The sequence below is a fragment of the Anas platyrhynchos genome, chromosome 13 (assembly GCF_047663525.1).
Source record: "Anas platyrhynchos isolate ZD024472 breed Pekin duck chromosome 13, IASCAAS_PekinDuck_T2T, whole genome shotgun sequence".
NCBI lineage: Eukaryota > Metazoa > Chordata > Aves > Anseriformes > Anatidae > Anas > Anas platyrhynchos.
Window position 1 is genome coordinate 3,969,450 of NC_092599.1, and position 22,653 is coordinate 3,992,102.

The 22,653-nt window shown below is 40.3% G+C and overlaps 1 protein-coding gene and 1 long non-coding RNA gene across 10 annotated transcripts in view; one reads left to right on the forward strand and one right to left on the reverse strand.

Annotated features, from left to right (window-relative positions):
- Nucleotides 1-22,653, forward strand: part of PDZRN3 (PDZ domain containing ring finger 3) — a 129,612-nt gene that overhangs the window by 98,627 nt on the left and 8,332 nt on the right. For 2 of the 3 annotated variants that reach the window (XM_027467386.3, XM_027467385.3), the window contains exons 4-5: nt 15,655-15,905; nt 18,329-18,416. In XM_027467386.3, the coding sequence (XP_027323187.1) occupies nt 15,655-15,905; nt 18,329-18,416 (339 nt within the window). Of the gene's footprint in view, nt 1-1,891; nt 2,182-15,654; nt 15,906-18,328; nt 18,417-22,653 lie in introns of those variants that run through there. The other variant, XM_005025696.6, reaches the window with a different exon arrangement.
- LOC106019007 (uncharacterized) overlaps nt 1-22,653 on the reverse strand; it is a 133,621-nt gene that overhangs the window by 44,261 nt on the left and 66,707 nt on the right. For 5 of the 7 annotated variants that reach the window (XR_011812482.1, XR_011812483.1, XR_011812485.1 and 2 more), the window contains exons 5-6: nt 11,195-11,327; nt 2,016-2,133 (exon numbers count right to left, since the gene is read on the reverse strand). This is a non-coding gene — a long non-coding RNA (uncharacterized lncRNA). The remainder of the gene's footprint in view (nt 1-2,015; nt 2,134-11,194; nt 11,328-22,653) is intronic. The other 2 variants (XR_011812484.1, XR_001193487.5) reach the window with 1 other exon arrangement.

The window sequence follows — 22,653 nt, forward strand, 5'->3', positions numbered from 1 at the left end:
GCCACCCGAACTAAAGTTTAATATTTAAATAGCAACTAGTATTTAAGAAGAAACAAAATTGCATAAAAAAAAAAAAAAAGAAAAAAACATAGGCAACATCTTTGAAAATTTGACCTTAAGTTACTTTATCAAATTGCATAACCAAAAGTTATCTAATCAAAGCCATAAACATCTTTACAATTATGCTAGGGTCCTTGTTTTCTTAATTCAGTTATCATTATTTTTTCTGCTTTTAGGGAGCACTAATTCCCTTTTGCAGGAGCCTTCCAGTTGTTTGAAATTCTCAGCTGCTGGCTGTCGACCAACTTTGAAAAGCCCTTAGTATGTAGCTGAATAGAAGTATATCTAACAGCAAAACCCTGAACCTTTCTGCAGCACAGAGGGCCAGCAGTAGGATTTGGGCAGTCTCTGTCTTGCTCTAACCCTAGAAGTTATCACAGCAGGAATCTCGTGTGAGAAGCATCCCAGTCACAGCACAGGGCTGCAGTCCTTAGCTGCTTTCTGATGTTTCCCTTCTTTGTTTCCCTGAGGTGGGAAGGCACCAAACACATTCTAGAGTGCAAGGGTGTCTAGGATCCTTCCTGGCACAGTCTCTAGCTGGTCACATCTAGCATAGCCTAAACTGCATTTCAGTAGCTGATCATTTCAATGCAAACTGTGAGTGAGTACCATTGTGGCAATGGCTGGGCATCCTACAGCAAGATACCTCCGGATCGTTGGGACAAAAAGCTGAACGTGTCCTCACACAAAATCTCCACTGTCATTTATAGAAATCTGCTGAGCCAACAGTCAGAAACCAGGTAGACAACCACAGTCTGAGATCCAGGCCCTCTGCCATAAACACCCATGTCTGAATTTACACTCTTTGTCTCATTCTTGTGCTATTGTGGCTTCATCTTCATAGCAGAATAGATCGAAATAAGGATTATAAAAATGCACGCTTTCTGAATGTTTAAACAATTTGAAAGAGTATAGTCCATCCGACTCATATCACAATGCAGTGTTTCCTACAGACTGGGAAATATCCATAAAGCTTACACTTGTGGGTACTTTTCTAGTTCGTTAGGCAGTTCGCTGCTCTTTTATCCTTTTACATCTATGGCACCATTTTAATGAGGATCGAAGCACTCAGATACTGAACAGTCACACACACCACACTTATTGTCTATCTTTTTTATAATCTGGTAATATTTAGATATTTAATCAAACAAATAATATGCACACCTGTCATTTACACTATTCAGACAGAGAAAGCAGCATGAATGGCCATTTTTCAGTTGGTATAAATTTACTCTAAAGCTAACCTGTAACTATTAATCTAAGGCTCTCTTTTTTTCTTCTATATCCACATACATCCCCCAGTAACATCTCTATTGCTGTGTAGTGAAGTCCTAAGGCTGTGCATAGGCTTTAGGGATAGAGATGGCCTTTCTGTGTTGTTTGGTAAATTCCTAGTTCAGTCAGCTCCTGCTATAAAACTGAGCCTCTCAGATGCCACCACAGCATGAGAGAAAAATAAATGCTACTGGGCATATTCAACTCTGCCACAGCCACTGCCGAGCTCTGTGCTGTTGGATTCATTGCATTGTGACTTACATTTAAAACGTACTTCTAGTCTGCTTAAATATGTTAAGAATTATCCTGAGGGACCATGGTAAAATGTAGTCATGTTTATTTGTAATTGCTACAAAATGGTTTACAAAATTGTTAGTGTCTTTTATTATGCCTGCTACTGAAGCACTTGCCTGTTAATTAGAGAAATTTCAGCTGTCATAGTTGGCAATTATAGCTTCTGTATCACTGTCTGTTATGAATAGTCAATGAGAGCTGATTAATATGCATGAGGAGCAGTATATAGCGTGCGCACTGGAGCACAGCACGGCAGCCGGAGTGGAGCAGCAGAGGGAGTGTTGTGTACTGCCAGGGAAGAGGGAAAGCTCTAAAGAAAAGAGCACAGTTGCTCTGCAGCACCCTGTGCGATAGCACTGTGAACTGTTCCAGGCCAGCCGACTCACCTGGGTGTTCCAAAGGATTTCTGCATGCATGCTTGTTAACAGATTTCTGTGGCTGCCCTGCTGAATAAGGAAGATTATTTCTGCCACTTGTTTAAACATGGGATGCAGTTTGTGCACTCTACAGAAGCAAGAAGAACAGTACAAATTACTGTATGAAGTTTGTCAGGTAAAGCATTAGATTTCATTTCTAAAAGCAAATGTTCTCTTTTAGGCTTGTGAGCCCTGTTGATGACAGGGAAAATGGAATAGCAAAAATTGCTTATACAAATGGTAATGAAAGTGTCTGTTGCCTTATTTGATGTGTGTGAGATAATTATCATGTTTTTACCTTCCCATTTACACTTGCAGAACATCAAATATGTAAATGCATGCTATTATATGTCAAACTTCACAGAACTTTGTGGCGTGAAATAGGACACTGTGCTTTATTTCTCTAGCATGCATTAGTAAAATTTCTAGACAAGGGTCATGGCTTGGTCACACACTCTTTGAACAAGTCAGGAAGGACATGGGCAATGATTAATGCTCAAAAGGTTTTGTCTCTGTTTACAAGTACACACAGACACTTTCTGTGCGATGCCTTCATTCAGTGCTGAATCCAGTCTTTAAGTGACTGATCCTGTCAATGTAAGTTTTTATGTCCAGTTCTTGCACCTCTGTGTGCAGAAATATCAGCTAACAGATAGCTAGAATGGACAGCAGATTAAAACCAATACCCTGCAGATCTGATCTGGGTGGTCCTCTGGGGACCCAGGAGTTGGACTTGATGATCCTTGTGGGTCCCGTCCAACTTGGGATAATCTGTGATTCTGTGATTAAGCATCTGATAACTTTTCAAAAAATGTGATAACACCAACTTCTGTTACAAAAAAACCATTTCCTATCTTTCTGTGTTCCTTTCTGTCTCTGAAATTCCTTGTTCTGTCACATCTAAATATAATTTTGACCCCAAAAGCGTGATGGAACCAAGTAAAGTGACGGTCAGGTATTTAAGGGACATATGCTTACTGATCTGACATAAACATACGCAGGTAGTAAACCTCTGAAAACTGAAGCAAGTTGAACACTCCAGACAAACAGAAAACTCCCAGCTCTCTCACACTGTACTTTACTACTTCGCCATTCCTAATGTGGGTTAGAGAGTGTGACAGTCACCAAGTGACACGAGGGCTGATGTGGGTGACACATCCCGGTGCTGTCATGTTTTCCGCTTGCCGGCAGAGGGTATTGCTCAGCGTCGCAGCACAGCAAAACCCAGGGCTCCTCGCTGTGCTACCTGCGTTTGATCACAGATCCTGATGTCACTGACAACACCGTGAATAATATATGTGTTTTGTGTGTAATGCTAGCAGGGAAGTGATTAAATTTTAAACACGCAGTTTTGATCTAATTCCCAGTCGCTCACCCAAAGGACACTGGGGCTTTGTGGAAGGGAAAAAAAAACTTGCGAGAACAAATCGGAAGACACGCTTACTGTCATTTCTATTTATACTGACTCACTTCCACTTGCTAAGCTGCTATGCATGTGACGATGGCAAGAATTTGAGAGAGAGATAATCAGATTTCTTGGACATGGCTCCGTACTGAGAACGGGCTTCAGATGCTGCCTACAATAGCAGACTTGGTGCCAGTTAGCGTTTGTGTGAGCCCTCCGTTCGCATCCTGCTGGGGCTGCTGGAATAGTCACTTATCCCCCAAGGTCACCAAGTTTTCCTGCAGTCTGGGTTTGATGACTATCAGTGAATCACATTCAGAAGTGCAACAACCAGAGCAGAGAACAACAGTAACAAATTATGAATATTTTAATTGTTTAGGAAGCTTGCACAATTTCTGTTGCGAAATGAAGGAAGCAGGGAACCTTTGGAAGTTACTAACATCTCCCAACAGACGCAGGGCATCATTCTTTAAATGCATGCCCTTAAAATCCATCGCAGGAACAGTCCTAGTGATATTTGAGATGACAAAACTATCCGGTGCTGACTGCAAGTGCAGCTCCCTGGCAGGAGTTTGGATTTAGAAACCAACCTGCAAAGTCCTGCAGCCTCGTTTGTGCAGGGGGGGTGGCTCAGTGCACAGCAGCAGCGATTAACGTCAGGCATGAGAGAGAGAGACCCTTGGGGAAATGTGGTCAGAGTACCCTCAGCTCCCACAGAAGTGAAAGGTGCATGTAATCCTATAAAATCAGGATTTCTAACATCGTAAAATCTGAATTATTTAAGACTATAATCCCTGATTATTCCAAAATACAAATTATTGTGCAAAATTACTTTAACAGCATACTACTTTGATTTCTCTGTCTCACAAGATAGGTGGGAGGGAATGCTATAGCTTAGGGACTATGTCCAGATAATTAAATGTCACTGGAACTACAGAAAGCATCCTCATACAATTTAAGAACAATCAGTAAAAATTTAATGGTAAAGGAGATGAAGCATCGTCCTCATTTAAAATAACAGGATATAAGAGATGAAAGTTTTAAAACATGTTAGCAGCGATAAATACCTCTTACAGTAGGTTTTACTTCATATTATCCATGTAACCCTAATGTCATGGGATAAGCTGACATTGCCATTCCGGAGAAAACTAAAAGAAGCTTTTTTCCGAGTCTGATGTAGACAAAATTTACATAATTTGGTTTTAGGAAATATTGAGCATTGTTACAGATAAATCCTCTTAGCCTTATTTTTAAAAGGTTAATGACTACGAGGTGTAGGAATTCAGAAAACACTTGCAAGAATTAATAATAGTACATAACTGCACTTTCTCTATTAGGCCAAGAGCTTTAGTGTGGCTGGGAAAATAATGCTTCAATAAATTACAATTCCAGAAGGTCTGGTACGTCTGGCTCCGTAAGTCCTCATAACAGAGAGCACAAAGAGGATCAAATATACCAGGGCTCAGGCTTTATCCCTTCCTCATCCATAGATAATTCAAAGAGATCCTCTTCATTAAGGGCTTTGGCACATTGCCTACAATTTCTTTTTGGGCTGCTGTGAGCTTAATGATGCAGAACAATGGTCTTCCCTCTTGTTGAACACATACCTTATTGGACCTTTAATCACATAATAAAAAGCAAATTAAGACACCTAGTCATTAAAGGCTATTGTAGCCGTGCATATCAATGCTTTGTATCGCGAATACAAAGGGGACTGGGGCAGCTTGGATTCCTGGTGCAGAACAGTGTCACTGCGCTGTGCGTGTATCAGCGACGTATCCGCAGGTTCACTTCCCAGCTGCATGCAGCGTGTGAAGTGAAGTAACTATGTGCCACTAGAGTTTGGTTTTCTAGTTAAATGGGAATTTTCTTCTGAACATTTTTAAGTTTGTGAAAATAGACAAGGGGGGAGAATTTTCTTAAGAGTGAAACCATGAAGCTCAGAAGCTGTTTGAGACCAGTTTTCTTTCCAGTTGGCTTTTCTCAATGTCTCTAATTTGGATACAAACAGCAGAAACAAGGGGTGTTCCCTTTGTAGGGAAATTCCTTGGGGAACAGGAAGTAATCCCACTGAAGGAAATTTACAGAAGAGTGAGTCGTCTGAGGCAGAGCTTTAGAGTTTGTAAAATAAAGAATAGTGATTAGGACCTCGGTTTTCTGAGTACCTATTTCACCCTAAGCATGCATTTACATACAGTCTGGGAGGTAAACACACAGTGAAACCATTTCCTAAATAAGTACCTGATATTTCCAAGTGTAAGGACATAGGATTTTAACTCACATGCCTCTATTTGGACAGGCAGTGTCTAAAGATGTTCCCTGAGATTTAAGATGATGGAGCTCATCCAGGTCTTAGGGTGGGAAGATACCATAAAAACATCAAAACTGACACTTCCAGCTGAGAAATCATGGGTTAAGTGAGCACAGTGACCAAATCCTTCCTCCAGGCTGTCCCTCCAGAATAAGGATAGAAACACTGGCAGGAAACAAGCTCACATTGCCACTGCCCTTGCTTCAAATGATCTGAGGTCAGAAGACTTCTGCCTCCGTGATTGTTGAGCTGGCACCTTCCACAAATACTAAAGTTCATATATAAATAAACAGTTGATGCAATGACCTTTTAGTGTTTCAGTAACTTGAAAGCTCTGCTCACATGCTCTTGGCCTGGCACAAATCTGAGACAAGTAAACGACAGCACTGCTAATAACAATAGCGGGCAAACTGGGTTTGTCCTTTAAACATGACTAAGATAGTATGTGGCCAAAGTAATATAAACACCAAGGTCAAATTGCTATGCTAATGAGAAGATGGTAGCGATGAAGAAATAACCAATGCTGTATTTCATCAGCAGCTTCCAGCAGCAGCACTTGCAAGAAGACTTCCCTCAGCAGCACTAACACAAGGCGGTTGCACTGAGCTGTCACTGATGCAGCTCCCTTTGCCATTACAATTCCACTCACACACTTGGAATTGCAAGAATTAAACTAAAGCAATCAGTTGGTAAGAAAGACTGATTCAAGGACACAGTCTAACTAGACTTCAACCTCACTGAGCTATGATGTTATCCCAAATCAGAGCCAAACTGGAGCCTGCCAAAGCAACTACCCATCTCAAAGAAAATCCTAATAACAACTGTAAGATTCAGGAAACACAAATAATTGCATCTGTGTATAGGCTTTTCACACCCTCAGATTTAATTGCACAGCCAGAGAATTAGCCAGGCTACATTTCAGTAGTTTTCAACACTAAAACTGAACTGGTTTGCACCAACTGTAGTAAACTGGTCTACCTGAAATACATGGTATGGCTTCAAATACTTCTCATGTACACTTCTTGTACTGCAGCTGAAATTAAGGATAGTGTTGAAGTTATACTCTGTCACTTCGCTACCATTAAACTTGACCTCAATAACAGTTGTGAACCTATCACACTTACTTCAAAGTAGGCATGTGTTTGCTTAAACAAGATGTTAATTCCAAGGGCTTTGTTCTAGACAGGGTTTTCTACCGCTGAATTAGTTCAGCTGTAGAAAAACTCTGCTTGACAGACTGGAGACTCATAATCTTCAGAAAACTGCCCTTTAATGATTGTGGCGCCTGTCTGTGGCTCAGAAGTCCCCTTTCTTAATTAGACATTTACCAGAAACTGGCAATTGAAATTTTCCTCTTCACTTGACGATGAATAATGCAATGCCTCTGTTAGGATTTCTCTGGAAGATACTCTCTATTGCATATTAGAGGAATATTTTGATCATTAAAGGAACATAAACAAGATGCGATAAGAAATAAACAAAATGCCTTATGGTCACCTGTGATATAAGTGGTGAATTTGACCTACTGTATACCTGAAATGTCTTACTGCTTCATGATCTTCCTGAAATCTACTGTGCCTTTCTTCGTTACATTTAGCAGATAAAATGCTTAACCACAGCGTAACTCTATTTGGATTTTTTTTATTATTATTAAGTGATAAATGATTGAAAAGATGGGTTTTGTAATGCTTTACACTTATACATCTGTTTAATGCTATGAAGCAGGTGGCAAGAAACCACAAGGGAGAAGGCACCAGGGACAATCATTCTGTGCCTTACTGTCACATGTCAGGCATGGGCTGGGAAAGAGGAAACATATGGAGTAATGAAAAAGTGCAGATTTAATAAATGTGTTTTGTTGTGTTCATTAATAATGAAACAAAAGGTCACGCTTCATTTTCACTAGGACAGTACAACTCTACATTTTTACAGAAATGGCACTGTTCATCTCAGAGACTGGAGGTAGGGCCAGATAGTCCTCCTGAAGCAGTTGGCCATGTGGGCATTTGACAGGAGGGTGGCAGAATAAATAATGTAAAATATGCTTATATCTCACTGTCTATGTACATACACAACCCTTCAATAGTCTCCAAAGAGTGACTGTTAAAGCAAGGTGATAACTCTGGACACGGCCTTGAAGGTGATGGGACACATTCTCCACTGGCACAGCACCTGGGCACTTTCTGATTTCATTTCTAATTGCTGAAATTTCACCTGGCTTTACCCCGAGAATCCACCTTAGCTGTGTTCAGTAGCATTTTCCAAACAGCACCATCAGACTCCTTGGGAACACTTGAGAAATAAATGCTTCACAGAAAGGCAATCTGTACAGTCAGGCTAAAGCAATACTTGGCTTACGCATTTTCATGGATCATGTTCATTTACACTGACTGAATTAGACCTAACAGCACCATTTCTGAGAAATTTAGCATCCAAACATTAAAAGATCACAGCTGATAAGAAAGCCTTGTTGAATTTAGCAGACTTGCTTGCAGAGTGCAACAGAAGCCCTTGTACTTGACCTTACTGTAGCTGTATAACTGCTATCAGTTTTAACCAAATAAAGGAAAATTGAAGTGGTTTTCTTCCATACACCAGTAGCACACTACTGAAGTTCTAGTTCATGGTCAAGGAGCATGGACTGATAGGGCAGAGATGAGTTGGTGTTGGTGGGAATTAAACCAACACTACAGCTTTGGAGGTTTGTGTTCCTCAGCTGAACGCACGGCCCTGCTTCTGGAGGCAGATGGCACAGGATCACAAAGCCTGCCCTGCAGACACCAGGTAGCCACTGAAAGAGCAGGTCCCCAGCTGCCCCCAGATGGATCTGTCACTCCTGCTGGGTTCCCAGAGAGCAGCACTGGGCATTTTTTCCATCTCATCCTGGCAGCAACTTCCATAACAAGATAAGCAACCTCAAGACAGCTCACTTCAGAGCTGTCCTCAAGTGCTCTTTGCCCTGTCTTACATCAGTGGGACATTCATGGAAGAAGGGAGGGGAGTGGGAGGATGGACTCAGGAGCTCCAAACGGTGAGCAGCAGTGCAGAAATGGGAACACTGACAATTTGCATATCCTCAAGCAGGGTGCCTTTAATTTCAGTGTGCAGGTTTTGGTTCTGGTGTACCCTGGTGACTTTGGGTAAAACACTGACTTGTTTTCTGTTTCATCTTCTCATCTGTACAATACTCCTTGTGACTTGTTGCTCAGAGCAGGCTCTCCAGAGGAGGCACTGCCTTTTGTTCTGTGCTTGCATATTCTGATACACTACTAAAATAATATTAGTGTTATTTTAAGTCCTAAGCTATATGCCAGCTTGCACTACTCTGATTTTAATTGAGGTATTTTGATTGCTACACTGTCAGCTGTTTTAGCAGTAGATGCTGGGAGGACATAGCAGGGGAAAGGTTCCTCCGAGTACACCTTACACCCTTCTCAAAGCACCCTCTACATGCCACTGTTGGGAAAAAGTTACTGGTCTACAGGGACTTTTGACCCGATTCAGTAACACAGCTGGTTTCTTACATTACTCAGATATAGCTGAAATCTGTGCAACATTATAATGTAATCAGATTAATGCTCTGATGCTATTTACTATCATTGTGCAATATACTTGGTGTACACCCATGTTGACTGCAGTTAGGTTGTGCTGGAATGACAGGAGACAACTCGGGACATCAGTCAGACACCTCTGGGTCTTGTACCTGCGTGGGGACCCTTGTTATGGGAGTCTGTATTTTAAAGGTAAATACAGAAGCACACATTATTTTTTTTAAAGGAAATTCTCATTCACAAAGAAGGTGCAATTCGCTGTACTAGACAAGTACACAGATGTAGGTTTTGCCTCCTGTGAAAGCACGCTTGAGGAGGGGGGGCACAGCATTTCCAAGTAACATCACTGCACAAGCACAGGTCTTTGAACATGTGCCCATGTTTGCCACAACCATGGGCAAATCTAGAAAATGAGCAAAAGTGGGTAAGTGCAGTCACTGAATTCTGCTCATTAGCAAGTCATGAGTATTTACGGCTGTCATTTGTCCCTCGCTCATAAATATAATTGATTGGCTCCCTCTGGGTCATGCGACTGAGACGGCAGAAAGAAGCATTAAAAAGGGAGGGCCTGTAAACTTGTCTCCATATTTTATATTGACCAGGGATATTATGCCATGAACAGATAGGCAAAAGGTTACATTTTCAATGGTGACAGGATACCTTAAAGTATTTCTGTCCTCATATAAGATCATTTAACAAGATAAATGCATATGCAAGAAAAAAGGCTCCAAGTAAACTTTGTATCTAGAGAAAGTCCAAGAGTTTCAGACACCTCAGCATTGGTCTAAAACTGTTTTCACTGAAGCAACTGATAAAATTTCTCTGTGGTTTTATTTTGAGTTGTGATACATAGGAGCAGAGCCTGAGAATCCAACCAGAAGCGGGCACAGTTCAGTATGCAGTGTGCAGTACTGGTGCTGTAACATTAATTCGTAAATGTGCTAATTACTAACAGAGTAAAAATCCCTTTATTTCAGTGGTCTTTTTCCCAAGATTTTCCATTTGGAAGTTAACAGTTTAGAGAACAAATGTATTCTGTACTCTTAAGTAAAGAATTTTTCTTTGGTCTTAACTATTTTGTCATGGATGGCTCACAAGGCAGAAGGGAAATGCACACACATGGAAACAGTCTATTACTAAACAATTCTTTTTTTTTTTTTTTTTTTTTTGAAAAAGAGAGACTGTCCATATGAGGGAAATAAAAGAGGGATTAGATGGAGCCGCAAGAAGAATTAACCTATATTTTGAACCTTCCTTTTCCAATTCCTGAGGAAAAGGAGGTTTAGAAAATAGGCTTTTTGCTGCTCTAGTTTCTATAAAATCTTTAAAGTTCTGCTGCTTTTTCTTAATATGCAGACTTCTTAAGAACTTGCTAAAGAAGTGAATCAGACCATAAAGAGCGTTTTAAATGGAACACAGAAGTCTGTAGCCTAACAGAACTAGCATTTTTATAGTGCACTTCCCAAGGATTTGCATGAATTTCTACAAAGAAAAGCTGCTTACTCATTCTTAAGCAAAAAAGTTTTCCTCTGTGACATTTGTGAAGCAGAGAACCAACAAGCTGTACAATGCATACAAATGTTTGCCATTCATGACAGTAAACCCATAAAAATCGGTCTAACTTGATGGATGGAAAAATACTTTTCTTTTACAGAAACCTTTCTAGTTTCTGTAGTATAACTCCAAAACCCAACAAACATTACATATTATTTAAGCAAAAATGAGGTACAAAATAATTATAAGTATGCCAGTAAACTCTTATACTAAGGGATTTTCTGGCTTTCTCACCTTTCAGTTAACTTCTACTTGCAAACATCCAGAGCTACTTCATCTATGCTATTGTAACTGGTATTTGTACATGCTTGAGTGCAAGGCTCCTTACCTGCTTTCATTCAGTGTTCAGCCTCATTCCCCTCTGCAGATCTCTTTCTGGCATGGCCCTGTCCTGCAGACCTCTCATTGTCTCTTTTGGTCTGCACAGCTCCCAGCCGCTCATGGCCATGGTGTCCTTGTGCCTGCAAGGGGGGAAACGGGGAATCATTTTCAAGAAAATGTTACCTTAAACATGTGTAAATAACCCAGTGGTAAATAACCCAGTGTAAATAACCCAGTGGTGTAAATTCTATCACAGGGAAAGAAAAACAGCTGTTTTTTTCATAAGCATTATATTAGAAAGAAATAAAATAAGAATTGGTTGTCTATATTAACAAGAGGCACATTTTGATATACCTAGGAAGACCCTAGTTTATGTCTGCTATAACCAAGTAGCAACTAGCCTGCTTTACCCCCCCCAACAAAACAGCACCAGTGGCCATCTATACTGTAGCATCCCGTACTCCACAAGAATGCTGTGTATGCATCCAACATCGGATGATGTGGGTTCATAAATCTTGCAGCTGACAAACTATTTAATAGGTAGTTACCCAAGCAACAGCGATTTGAAAACACTCAGGAATCCCCTTGGGTCTTACCAAGACCACAGCCAGCAAAGTCCTACTGCACACTGCTGTGCGTTTATCTCCTCCAAGGTAGCATTCAAAATTTTCTAGCCTTTTTCATGGCTTTTAGAAGTCTGATCTTGAAGCATCGTTGCATTATACTTGTTGCTTTCACATCTCCTGTCACATGCTGTTCTGATGTTTAGGGTACAGCCTCACAGTTAAGATCATCTGCTGTTTCTGGTTTGGGCCAGATATGGCATATTGACTTTTTTTTTTTCTCCCTTTTATTAATTACTGTTTGTTTTTTTATTGCAATTTACTTCTTGGAAATAGGAATTGATAAAAGCCCCATGACTGAAATGCGAGTTTCCAACATCATTTCCATTTGTTTGGTTGGTGGGACATTTGTATTTGTGTCAGGTCTCCTCTGTTGCATCTTGTTTATCAGATCTCCCCTTCCTGATTACAAATATACATCATGTGTGCTGTAATGGACCTTGACAGCATTTTCCTTTACACCGCCAGACTTCTGCCATTCCTGTTGAATTTTATTATCATTCCAGGTATTGAAAGAAAACTTCTAGGAGATGCTGACCTTCCAGACAGGATTATGCCATGTGTACCTATAGATCTCTTGCTGCCTTTACAATGCAGATTTCAGCTAGCATGCCCTCTGCAGCCTACTCTTGTACAGAGCAGTACAAAGTACAGCATACACTGTAAATGTTCTAGTGCATAATCATCACATAATTTCTATTTTAAAAAGTCTATCATCCCTCCCTTCTTCAGCGTGTAGTCTTAATTCTCATTATCTTTCTCCGTGTCTCACGCAGTTGTTGAGCCTACTGTCTGGCTCCACCACAAATTTCATCAAGGCCCATTCCTTACACTTGAGTTTAACTGCAGCTTTCTCCATATTCAATTTAATTCCAATGCAAAGAAGGCCCAAAAGCTAAGCATTTCAACATTTCAGACAAGTTAATTTATCCATCTTTTTTTTGTCATGAAAGATCCCATTGTCTCTGTCACATGGCATGTAAGGTTCTTAAGAAATTATGCATATTTGTAGGTTTTTGGCAGTCTTCTGAAGCATTCATATGCATGGATTTTTTCCTTCTGTGTTATTTCAGATGTAACTATTTATAAGGGAGAATTTTGCTGAGTATAATTCAGCAGCATTAGGAATAACGTTTATGATTACAGAACCACTTTTTTAACAAAGTGAAACTGCACGGATATATTCATATATTCAGTGGCTTTTAAGCACCAGGAATAATTATTTGTCAATTGAAACAAATCTTCCAGATAGCAGCAAAACACCTTAATCGGTATGATCTCTTTGCTGAAGTTTCAGAAGAACTCAAAAGTAACCATGAGGGCTAATTCCACACAGACATCAAAGTCAGGCCACTAAGATATTTGTCATGATTGTTGTGCCACTAGAAATCGCATACCAACACCTGCTGCCTTTTCTGGACCAAAAAGCAACTTGGCCAGGTACACAGAAGCAGACTTGAGACTTATTAGTTTCTGTTATCCAGGTTTTTAAGGACCTGTGCTTAAACAGTGTAATTTCCCTCCTGCAAATCACTTTAAAACATGCTTCTCCATCACTGCTTCCTCTTCCATCGCCCTCCATTCAGAACCCAAACAGCTAGGAGCAACAGCTCGGTGCAGCGACTACCTCTGGCAGTGTTAGCGCAGTTCTCGATACACCTGGTAGGTCAGCAGTCCACCACACTGGCAATGAATGCAGATGAAAACAAAAACCTGCAGAGTTAAAAGGATCCTACCCAGTCTGAGTTAAGAAATCAGTCTCTTTTATAAGGGATCCTCAGACTGACCAGAAACCATTTGTTGTGTGCATGGCTTCCAGCCAGAGAATTGCTTGCCAGCACGATGAGATGCTGCCATATATCACAGAAATACTTGGAAAGAGCTCTGGTAGTAACAATTTATGATATAGTCCAACTACCGCCTCTTCCCTACATTATATCAATCTGATCTTGAAGTCTGACTATTTAAATAACAATCACATATGAAAGCACAAAGGCAATACCAGCCCTTGGATCTGCAGCAATGAAGTGTCCTAAGGATTCTTAACAGGCCTATACTAAAAGACACATAATCCAAGTCAATAGGAAATACCAGGGGATAACCTGGAAGCTATCCTTTGCATGATTTTACCAGCTTTTAACGTAAAGACATAGAAAGCAGCTCACATGAAAAGTTTCTTGCGCAAGAGTTATTCTTAGCACATTTCTGGAAAGCATTATGCTCGCTGCAATTTAGATTCTTTGCTTTGATTGCTTGTTGTATTTAGTTGTACCAAATAATTAGGATGCACACAGTAAAATGTGCTACATTTAATTTGTGGCAAATAATAAAACTGGAACCATAATCAGCATTTCCTTTTTCAAGACAAAACATTACGCTGAACTTAATTTTACAGCTGTACAAATTGTTTTAAAGTAATCTGCTCAATTGGGCAAGTTAATGATGTTTAATTTGACCAGGCCAAACTTTACATGCTGTGCATTACTGTGAGCGATTGCGGTCAATACAACTGTTTGTGCAATGCAAATGCAATGCTAACACCTCCCCTTCTCAGCTGGCTCAACAAAAAAAAACTGGTGTCATCGCCCCCCTAAGATAAACCAAAGATGACAGCATAATAAGTGTTACGTGCACAAGGTAATTCAGAAGGAATTTAGCCTTTTCAATCGATTCTGCACTCAAGTTAACCCTCTTTATTATTGCCCAGCTTCTTGCTGCAAGCGAAACATTAAGCATGGGCTAAATTCAGTTAGTGCACTGAGTAATGGTGCTCTGCAAGCAGTCCCACTTACTGTAATGGGACTAAACGTGGCAGAGCACGGTGTGAACTAAGTGCTCTCTGATACAAGCAAAGCTACCAGCAGCAGGATGTTTTGTTTAGAGTTTTAAATCATACTCTAGAAGCTGGTGTGGTATAGTGCTCAGGACCTCTGTCTGGATCAGCAATCTGGATCTGGATCAGGAAAGATCTCTCTGCTTGCCAAGGACTTGCAGCTGTAACCCTGATCTGGGTTTTGGTGCAATGAACAGGACCTTCACTACTCCTTGGAGATATGAGTGGTCTGTGTTCAAATTCTCACCTCAGCCCCCATCTTCCAGAGTCTGGCATGCCTAGCACTGGTACTTCTGGGTTGGGTCTCTCAGTCGTGTTTAGTAAAGGTCTTCTGCTTTGTGTAAGTGTTCATTCAACCAGGTAATGGAGGTAAGACCTGGGGATGGGAAACGGCCAAGCTACAGAGACAAAAAGTGATTCTGAAAAAGCATCCATGATTGGGTCTTTCTTATTTTTTCCATTGCCTATCTCAGTATGATGTCCAAGCCCACCCTTCAATGCAGGTTTTATTGTGATGATGCTGGGTACTTCTATCACATTTCATCTGAGAAGGTGTTTATCATACACTGGTACACACTGATACCTAGCTCTGTAATTGCGATTCTTCTCCCAACAGTTCTGTAACGAGGTTAAATGATTTAAAAAATAATAATAATAGTAATTAAATTTTTTTAAAAGACAAATTACAGGAGAATCAAGAACTTGTTTTGATTGAGAAAGGACTGAGGGATTTCTAATCTGCAAGAAACAAATGGGATGCCGGTCTGTACTTTAGCTAAAAGAGTGAGCCCAGTGAAATCTACCAATTAAAACAAAAAGCAGAGCACAGGATTTGTTACATCATTCCTGCGACAAGGGAAAAAGAGATGCATAACATTGCATAAATAGTTCCTAGTACTTGCTGAATGTAAGCTTAAGTGAAGCTGAGCCTTTTAAACTAACAGGACTGACAAAGCTATCCTCCACTTGCTGACTGTTTCTCTCCATGTTCTGCTTTTTTCTCTCCCGTAGGTCAATGGGAAGGATTTATCTAAGGCAACACATGAGCAGGCAGTGGAAGCCTTCAAAACCGCCAAGGAGCCCATCGTGGTGCAGGTCCTGAGGAGAACCCCACGCACCAAGATCTTCACTCCTCATGAGTCCCAGCTGGTCGATGTGGGCACGCAGACCGATATCACTTTTGAACACATCATGGCTCTAAGCAAGATGGGCTCACCTACGCCACCAGTCTCTGTGCTGGACCCGTACCTCCTACCTGAAGAGTAAGTAACAGTTCATGAAGCACTTGAAAATCCTTGCATTCCTTAACGTGGCATGTTAGAAGTAGTGCACAAACTCACCTTTACTTGCTGGTGACCGTGTACTCCCAGAAGTAGCCAGAATCCATACACCACTAAGCCATAACTCAAAGCATTTTCACTTTTTCTACACATTAACCAGCCATTACTCACATGAGTAATGCCACTGAGTCACAACACGGCCTCATAAAGCTCATTTTTTGTTGGCATTTGATGGATAAAGTTATTGCTTCTTGTAATTCCTCTCACTGCCTCTTTGGGTTGCTTATGTTTTAACTTTATTTTTTATGGCTGCCATAAATTGTGTAATGCTAAGAGTCGCTACATTCTGTTCCAGTGTATTAATTACTTTATTATAACCCTGCAGCGATGTTACTCAAATAAATTATTTTCTAGGACTAAAATTACTTACCAGTGCTGTCATGGATGTTTTAGAATCAAATTTTAATTATTGTTAATGGTAGCTTGATGCTTTTGTACGTACAAATAAAAATGACAATTATCTCCTGGCGCACACACACCACGCCCTCACATGCTGTTCCAGAGGAAAACAGCTCCCTGAGGAATCCATGCAAATTGCCTCTTGTCTTGCCACATACCTCCACAAAGTCAAAAGTAATTGAAAAGATTCTCAGCGTCTCAGTTGTTGTGCGTGGCAGCCTGTGAGCCGTGCACGTCCTGGCTCTGAACAGAGCCCCACCGGGAGCCTGAGCTGTGAGCAGCAGCACACAAACACCCCCCAGCACGCCCCTCCGGACATCGCTGTCAGTGCTCCGAGGAAATAGGATCTGACTACAAACAGGCACCGACCCTGTGCTGCTCCTGGGTGACTTTTATGGCATGTTAACATCCGCACGTTCAGCTGGGAGCTGAGCCTCTGTGTGCAGCGTGTATTCCTTTCATGACTCCCAGCGCTGATTACTTGAAAGGTGGTTCAATCACATCACTGCATTGCCACCTATTCCCAGCCCATTGAAAATTCAAGCACAGCTGCATGTATTAGTGGAAATGCTTGACAAATGGCTAGACTTGAGTGTGTTTGCAGAGAACAGGCAGTGCAGCTTAGGGCACTGTGGAGAGGACACTTATTCTTGGAGCACCTACCCTGCAGACCCCCAAAGATATATGCAGGAGGGGTTTTCAGTACCTCGTCAGCTACCTGTGACTTTCCAGCTATGAAACCAAACACATTAGGAACATGGCAAAGATTAATTCATGAGAAATCATTTAGGTTGCAACACGCGTGCATAATAGCAGCTCAGTCCTATCAAGTAGCTTCGTATTGCCCCATAATCATTAGACACAGGTTCCAATTGCTGGCCTCACTTTGAGCTCTAGGTGTTGGTCTTAACCACACAGCCTGCCTCACTGACATCCTTCCATCCCAGGGCAGTCAGACAGCTTTTAAACCACGCTCTTACCCAGCAAGTGCAAGCAAACAAAAAGTAATGCAGGTTTATGGAGTGTGCCTAAAGCTTCCTTAACGTTTCATGTCATTTTTTTCCAAATTCCATTTAAATAAATGTAGCCTGCATAGAGCAACTTGGGTGACTTAACCACTTAGCAGATGCTGTTACTTAAATAGCCTCACACTTACACAGAAGCATGTATCTAGTTAACAGAGAATTAAAAGGAGATATAAAATTGCAGCATATAAAAGAGAGATCACAAAAGAATTACACTGCTTAAACTTGCAAAGTGTAGATAGTGAAGCTGTCGGAGAGCTCAAGTTGTAAAAAGCATCACGCCAATAATGAATGGCAGCATGAAAAGAGTGGTGCATATTTAAGTACTATGTAAATCATTATGCACAGCCTGTTGCATTCAAGTCAATCAACAAATGCTGTTGATTTAAATCCAAATAGCTGGGTGGCAAATTATTTTTATAATACTTGGTTTGATACAATTTTGTCTCTTTAAGGCAAAGAAAAAATACCATGCAGGCAGGCAAGGATGATTCTGTGTGCATCTCTGCAAATGACCTGAGCTCACAAATAATCCCATATTCCTTCTCATCCTACACCCTGGCAAATATCTGCCCACTTGGCTGTGTCACCTTATACCCATTATCCTGTTTTTCCACCATTCCCTCTACATTTTTCCCCAAGTCAGCTCTATATTTGGAGAAAAATCCCTAAGCAACTGTTAAGACTGTTTACAAGTTTCTCATTCATCATCAGGTGTCAAATGTTTCAGATACTTCTTATAATACACATAGTTTTGTCTAATGCGTTTATTGGTATAAAAGTAGTACACTATATATAATTAACCCCATGCAACTTCTTGGTTTAGTTGTTAGTCTGTTTCATGACAACTTGCTATAAGCTTATATCCTAGCTAAAGTACTGAGTGCTATCCTAAAACATCTTTTTTTTTTTTTTTTCCAGCCATCCATCAGTGCACGAGTACTATGATCCAAATGACTACATGGGAGGAATTCATCAAGAAATGGACCGAGATGAGTTAGAACTGGAGGTACGTCATGTTTAGTAACCGCTTCATTTACTGAAAGTTTAACATGTGCATGTCATGGTCTTTATATCTTCATGTAAGCGAAAAGACACTTTAAAGCAGTTTTTTGTAGTAACATTGCTCCTCGGTTACTTTGCAGACTGCAAACCATACTGATACCTTTAGCAATGTATTTAACTGTGTGCAGTGGAGCGCTGAGCCAGATCTTCAGCTAACAAATTAAAATAGCAAATTCATTAATTCCATCAGTTAAATTCTGTAAAACTATGCAGATTTCGACTTTCCAAAAATCTCGAAGACTTTGCAAGTTTGCTGAATGGCAGGACCTATTCCACACACTCACAGTAAAAATGTGCGAGTTTCCCTTAAATATTCCCTAGCTGAGAAACATGTTCTTGATCATACTATTTAGAAGTATTTTAAGTTTACAAGACAAGACCAGAATAGATCTGCCACTATCCTAACCTGTTCCTCCCTTTTTCATTACAAAAGTTACATAAGGATACGTATAAAACTATAGATAATAAAAGAACCAGACATGAAGACATGCAAGTTCATTTTCAGTTTTCTCGTTCTTAATTTTAATAACCTGTCCCCAGCCCTTCAGAGTACAACACACAAATTGTTGGCTTTAGCTCTGCAACTAGTGCTGCAACTTGAGCAGCACTGACCCACTGAGATGCTTTTAATTGTTTACAATAAATAACAGTAAAGTATCTCGTTACTTCTATATACTGCCAGCAATGTCTGATCCAGATAATACATTCATGGTTATCAGTAAGTGAATGGTTTACTTCTAGCGCTTGCACTACTGATTTCTTAGATCCTGGTTCTGCTAAGGACGCTGTCAGAGTGAGTGATGCTGACCTATCTGTAGTCCTGTTTAAATCAGCAACACATTTATCAACAGCTTCAATGAGAGCAAGGTTTGGTCATTCTATGAGCATGAAGTTGTTCCCTCCTGTAAAAATGTTTGCAGGATCAAGGCTTCAATCCTGACAAACAGTTTGCAAGCTGCCTTCAAATCTGGAGATCTGGTAGTAATTCATCTCTGTATACAAACCCAAATAGAAGTCAGGACAAAATCAACGTGCCAGTAAAACAAGCCCTGTTCAAGGCTTTCCTTTACAAACAATTGCTTTTTTTTCCTTAAATAAAAACAAATACAATATAGATTTCAGTCTTAAGGGAAAATGCAGACCAAATTAGTATTTTCTGCCAGTGTCTTTTCAAAACCTATCTTTCAGGAAATTTAGTATTGTGGATAAATTGCATTGCCTCCATTAGAAGGTCAACTAGTTGAGCTGAAAACAGTTTAAACACACGCACTTCAGTAGCCAGACGTTAATATGGCTTAAACCACAACATTAATAATTTTGACATTGATATAGTACTTGATGGCAAAAGGTGATCAGCTCAGTAACACAGGGAGATGAACATTAGAAAAGTCTCTGTAGCCTAATAGTATTTCTTAAAAACCACTAAAGATTCTTGTTCAAATTGTAGCGACTATGATCAATGGTAAGGTCAAAGTGCTAACAGGGACTCAACTGGCTAGTTGCTTTTTGTTTGCCTTTTGATAGATATGCTTTAAAAGACCACAAAGGCACTGTTTCATTGACTGCAGCAGGAATGCCTAAAGTAAGAAAGCCATCAAGGCAGCCTTCTGGGTCTCTCTGTCCATAAAATGTGCTTTGAATTTAAATCAGAAACTCCTCATCTAAACTTATATGATCTACAACTGACTGGTTGGTGATTTGTACTGAGTAAACAAGACAAAGAACAGCGAAACACCCGAGTTCACAACAAGCTGCTAATGTAAATAGTCTGTAGGAAGGAATTTATGCTGGTAGTACTGCCAAGGCACCAAATTGTGTTCTCAGTTTTCTCTCAACATTTATCTTAAAACCGAGGACTCTGAGGTAACTGCCATATATTCCCTACTCCAAAAAAATAAATAAATACTTTATTTTTTTTCAAGTTTATATGCCACAAGGAAAGAAGGACTAAATCCTGAATTCTGTTCCATTTCTAGATTCTATTATAAATTAAAAGTACATTTGTTTTTCACAGAGGCCCAGCTAGAAGTCATTTTGGGTTCATAAAGGAAGAATAATATCACTCCAGGCTTCCCCAGCAGCATTATGCGCTAATATTTTTATTCCAACAAGCATGTGCCCTAAGTGAGGGCTTTCTCAGTGTGCTCATTTTCTGAGATTACGAAGAACATGCTAAATCAAGAAGGGGACTTGTCCTCTCACATTCGACTTGCTGCCTTCACCCCCCTGATACCCAAGCAGCCTATTGGTCCTATTTCCTTTCTGAGTAGAGAACTGATTCAATTCAAGACAAGATTTTTCCTTCTGCTGTAAAAGCGCCAGTTACCAAAAGAAGCCCCCACACAGTACAAAAGGAAATAGTGGAATATTTATTTCTCTGCCATTCTTTCCTCGGTGAAACCTATTGATGAAAAGTAGGCCCTGTGGGCCAGGTATCTCAGAAGTCAGCACAGGAGAAAAAAAAATAAAAAAAATAAATAAATAAAAAGCTTTTTATAGAGAGAGACAAAAGGGCAAAGTACTTACTGTGCAAGCTTTGGACAATGCTTGCTGAATGTTTGAACTCTTTTTTTTTACCCATCATTGTCCACTCAGTCCAATTTTCTACTGCTCATTTTTACCTTGTTAGAGAAAAGACTTTGATTTTTATAAATTTATAGGAAGGCCATAATTTTAAATCATCAGTACAGTAATTTAATAATCTGTTGCAAATGAAGGATCTTTTGAGTTTATAGAGGTTAATTTACTATTACCACTTACTCCTAATCTATTCTCCTGAGCAGTTGCAGGTATAATGTCACAGTGCACACTCATTTCTTCTTGCCTCACTACAAATGCCACATGGATTTCAGCAGCTAACTCCTCGAGCCCTCTTGGGCTGCATTTAATATGCAGCTGAGAATCAAACAATTTTCCTGCACAGACTTGTTTTGGAAATAGCATACAAATATTTCTCTTGGACATCTCTCAAAATGTCCCTTTTACCTGATCTAAAGAAGCAGAAGATTTTAAGTGTGCGTAGAAGTTAAATCATATGCGAAGTTTTTACATCAGTCGTATCAGCACAGCCCCTGCCACACTTTGTGCATTACCACCGTCGTCTGCTCATTAATTTCTGCAGATCGGGAGCGGGTGTTGACAAATGTCAGCGTATCCCTCCTGCGAGGTAGGTGGCTGATGCATTTCGTAGTGCGGTCAGGATCCTGTGCAGAGCTCACTATGATAGTTTTGGAGCCCCAGCAGAGCAACCGATATTCCTTCATCTCATGCTGGATGGATGGCACAGCGGACTAACCTGACAGAGTAGGTGCTGAGCAGGGGCTTTGGACACAGCCCGGCCGCTGCTGTGCACGTGGTGCCTTCACCTGCAGCAGGAGCACATAAGGCTATGGGCTCACAGGATCAGGCCCTTGGGCTGTCCTGGAGCGCAACACCAAAGAGTGAAGAATAAGAAATGGCAAGTCTGGTTACCCCTTCAACGGTCTTTGGGCCCACATTAATTCCTAGAGCTTAATTAATTCCTGGTACAATTCCACAAGCTACCACGGTAGCTATACTTGCAGATGCCAATTTTCTGTTCTAGTTTTCCCTTTCATGTATGTGTGCATTATACAAATTCCACTCTGAACATGGGAAATAACCTTTCCTTTGAAGACTCTGGAGCTGATTCTTCAACTCCAACTGGAATTGCTCACTTTTATCTCTCAAATATTTCAAACCTTTATGATTATATTAAAACGCTATTGACGCAAAGACCTGTAGAAAGCAGCTGTTCCTACCTTCAAGTACACAAAATTATCATATTAGGGTAGTATCAAACCAAGTTATTCTGTTCCTACCCAAGGACTGTACCCAAGGGTAAGTATGTCAATGAATTGCTCATAAAAATTCAGGTTCTAAACACCTGCTCCAACAATTTTTTGTTTGCTTTAGTTTTTTGGTGCTTCATTTGTGAGCACGTTTTTAAAGCATGCGTGTCTTGATGCATTTTAAATGTAAACCCATACTTAATGTTTAATTATTATAACACTCTTCGTACTTGTGCACTGTTGGAAAAAGCATCTATTGTTTTCCAAAACATTCTGCAGGTAGGTTTGAAATTAATAGCTTGCTCCGTCCTCTCCAAGTGTTTGTGTTTAAACAGGATTTGTTTCAATAACAACCAAAGCCACCATAACTTG